Source organism: Morone saxatilis, unplaced genomic scaffold, assembly GCF_004916995.1.
Source record: "Morone saxatilis isolate NCDOM2014 unplaced genomic scaffold, NCSU_SB_2.0 Contig8, whole genome shotgun sequence".
Taxonomy (NCBI): domain Eukaryota; kingdom Metazoa; phylum Chordata; class Actinopteri; family Moronidae; genus Morone; species Morone saxatilis.
This window is the reverse complement of record NW_023340257.1, coordinates 5,564,198-5,567,515: the sequence shown is the minus strand read 5'-3', so window position 1 is coordinate 5,567,515 and position 3,318 is coordinate 5,564,198. Positions and strand designations below refer to the sequence as shown.

The window sequence follows — 3,318 nt, the reverse complement described above, 5'->3', positions numbered from 1 at the left end:
ACAGTTTGAGTCTTCTCAGCAATAATGCAGAATCCTTAAATGCAGCTTTCCACCAGCCTTCTGTCATTGCTATTGGCTGTTTGTCTCCACAGATCTGGGATGTGACGCAGGTGGTTGGCTGTAGCTTAGCAACAGGCTTCTCTCCGCGCTGATTGGCCCGGCCCACTACATGATCCGCCCACTCTTCCAATGTCATGGAAACCCCTCTGTACAGTATATCTCCCCATCACGCCTGGGATCTTCAGCTACAACCAGTCCTGCTCTTGGTGACTGTGTGACCGTGTGTGTGTGACCGCGTGTGAGAGCGTGTGTGAGAGCGTGTGTGTCTGTGTGTGGAGATAGTGCAGCCCTCCACATTCATTTTGCTTTTCATAACCAATTGGTCTTTAATTTCACTAACTTTCAGTCCTACATGAAAGTGTGAGTGACAGATTTTTTGACTGCTCTGATCCGAAACAGAACCCTAAGCACAAATGGTGTGTGTGTACATGTGTGCATGTATCGTAATGATTTCTCCTTTGGGAGGAATGGTATTGATATTAGTGTTTACATTATATTAATATTTCCAATGCTTCTTTTGACAAAGGTCATTTTTTTTATTACTCTTGCACTGTAAAGTTAGGTTTCACTAAATCCCTGACCTGCCATTCCTGTAGAAACATACACTAGCCTGCTTATTATTGTGGCCCACTAACTGCATATTACTCAGTCACTGTAACATGTACAAAAAGACCCTGATCATCTGTATATACCCCTGCATCATGTGTATACTAGATAGTTGCTTGAATTGACTCTCACTGATCAAAGTGATCAGCTTTTTCTGTCTTTTTTTCCTCCCTTTTTTATTTGTTTTCTTTCACTAGTTGGCCTTAAATTACTCTCAGGAGGTTATAAATCAGTAAGTTGTCACTGGGCGGGGGCTCTTCATGTCAGTCGTAAACCATTGTTAATGTGTAAACAGTTGAGCGTGGTAGTAAAATCAATAGAACAGCCTCTTTTTTGATAGAAGAAGGAAGTCCCTTGATTTACACACGCAGATGTTGCCATAGAAATGTTATGTTCTTGTCAGATGTTTGCATGACAGCACTGACCCAGCCTGGTGAGGCATGGGAAATTTGAATATGTTCCCATAGTGACATGCACTGACCAGGCATCAAACATCTTGTCGCAGCCATCCCGAGGTGCACCAGTCGAATTACAATTCAATATTTGATTGGTGTAACTTCTTTTCAGCTTTCTGGGTTTGAGTCTCCAACTTTTATTTTGGTAAAAACTAGTTTAGAAAATAGCACAGCATCACCACCTCCTAGATATTTATTACTCTCTGTAAAAAACAAAAACAAAATGTACTGACTGTGTAGGAAGATACCACATGGCACTGATGGTGTAAACCCAAGATTTTAATGCCTCATGAGAATTTTTTGTGATGCAAAATTGGATTTCCTCCCACCAGAGAGGCACTTAGGTACAGACAGGTACTCTAAACTAAATGTAGCACTAAATGCTGGCGTGTTGAATCGTCCCCAGTTGAATCTCGGGTCAGATCAGGGCTGCCTGTGTTCCTTCAAAAGCCTTAAAAGAGAGGAGGACACACTCACAGAGCCTTTTTAGCGGTTTTCCAGTGCTTACGACTGTTCACTCACCATCATTCACTCTCGAGCACTCACCTCATCATGAAGCTCTGGATGTCTCGTTTCCTTTTGTCCTTTGTTTTTGTTTCAAATTGTGTTCCGAGCTCTCCTTCTTCCCCCACACATCTGTGCATCATAACGCTCTCACCACTGCACTGAATTGCACAACTCGTGGTCTTTGTCTTTGAATTAAAATAAATCATTTTTGTAAGTTTGGGAGGGGGTAATAGCTGGATTCGATGTAGCGTCCTTGTAAATAGCGGCTAGTATCTTCTAATGTTAGACTAACGCTTGCCTTATTGTAAGTGGAAAAATTAGCATTATAATGTTGGAATTCCTGATCTCAAAATGTAGTCACATTCCAGTTTTTTGATCATGTAGTGTATATTTATATTTGTAGTAAAGTATTTATCTGTTATCATTGTAAATGGTTGTTTACTTTTCTTTGTGCCCATCTAGTAGTCTTTATTTCCTAATAACAAAGTACAACATGTTAAGAACTCTGCAATGAAGCACATGGCCTGAGTAGTGTTGAGCTTGACTGCAGTCCCTAAAAGGGACAGAGTTGATTGGTTAATGAAGTGACAGCACTGTCATGTGACTGCTATTGTTTGCCATCACCAAGACCTTACTCCATGATATTTAGATGTCACACAATCATACTTGGGATTAGACTGAAAGCTAATTCTGATTCAATTTGTCAGTAGCCAATATTTAGCATGAATATGGTATTATGTTTATTATATTAAATCCATTATATTTTATCCATTCCCTCCAAAAAATTATTTTGGTCTAGATGGAAAATATGTTTTATTTCTGTGCACACATCTGGATTCTGGGTGCTCTGGGATAAAACATGCCTTCTACAGAATTATCAGAAATCATTTGCAAAATATATTATTAAAGTTGCAGTAATGGATTTTTTTGGGTGCCGCCAAAAGAGTAAATAAAATGTGAAAGATATTAAAGCTGCAATAATGTATTTCTTTTTGGCCACTCGGGTGTATTGACACGCTGTAAACACAACATTCACATATTGCCGCTTTATAAAGTTGTTGTGAACATTCTAGCAAACAGTCTGTCCACTTGATGAGGACCAATACTCACTCTTCTCCAGCGCCAGAGAAAAATAAGTCTCTTTAGCTGCTAAATGCTCCACTATGCTAACCAGCTAGCCACTAACTTTTCCCGCCGTTTGGTGCCGGGCAGGCAGCATACACGGGGATTATCAGAGCCTTTGCCTGCTGCTGCTGGAAATGAGGTGAATGAGGGAAGAGTTTGCGTGCAAACATACTGCTCTAAGAGAAGCTAAAAAGCTAAAAGAGGAGCTGTGTAGAGCTCCAGAGCTGGGTGAAAATTATCCGTACTATTCTCATTGTACTTAAGTGACATCTTTAACATTACATTTATGCATTGTTAATATAAAGATATTGAGTAGTACAGCTTTAAATTACTAAACAGAGTAAATGTTCCAGATGTTAAAGCTGTGTTACTGATTTAAAGAAAGTGGCACTTTCTGAGAGAAATATCTGGCTCTTCAGTTAATTATCTACCAGTCTCTATTGTCCATCTGCTCTTGGTGCTGAGGTAGTGTACACTCGCTTTATCTGAGCTTTTATTGTTAAAAACAGCTGGAAACATGGTGATAAGACCAAAACAGTAATGTAGCCCCTAAAACCAAAACAAT

At 39.8% G+C, this 3,318-nt stretch overlaps 1 protein-coding gene across 1 annotated transcript in view; it reads left to right on the top strand.

Annotated features, from left to right (window-relative positions):
- The window catches only part of wdfy1 (WD repeat and FYVE domain containing 1), a 13,721-nt gene extending 11,326 nt beyond the window's left edge, over positions 1–2,395 (top strand). Inside the window, exon 12 of the mRNA XM_035679943.1 lies at positions 93–2,395. Within this exon, the coding sequence (XP_035535836.1) occupies positions 93–152 (60 nt within the window). The 3' untranslated portion in view covers positions 153–2,395. The remainder of the gene's footprint in view (positions 1–92) is intronic.
- Positions 2,396–3,318: the final 923 nt, after the last annotated feature.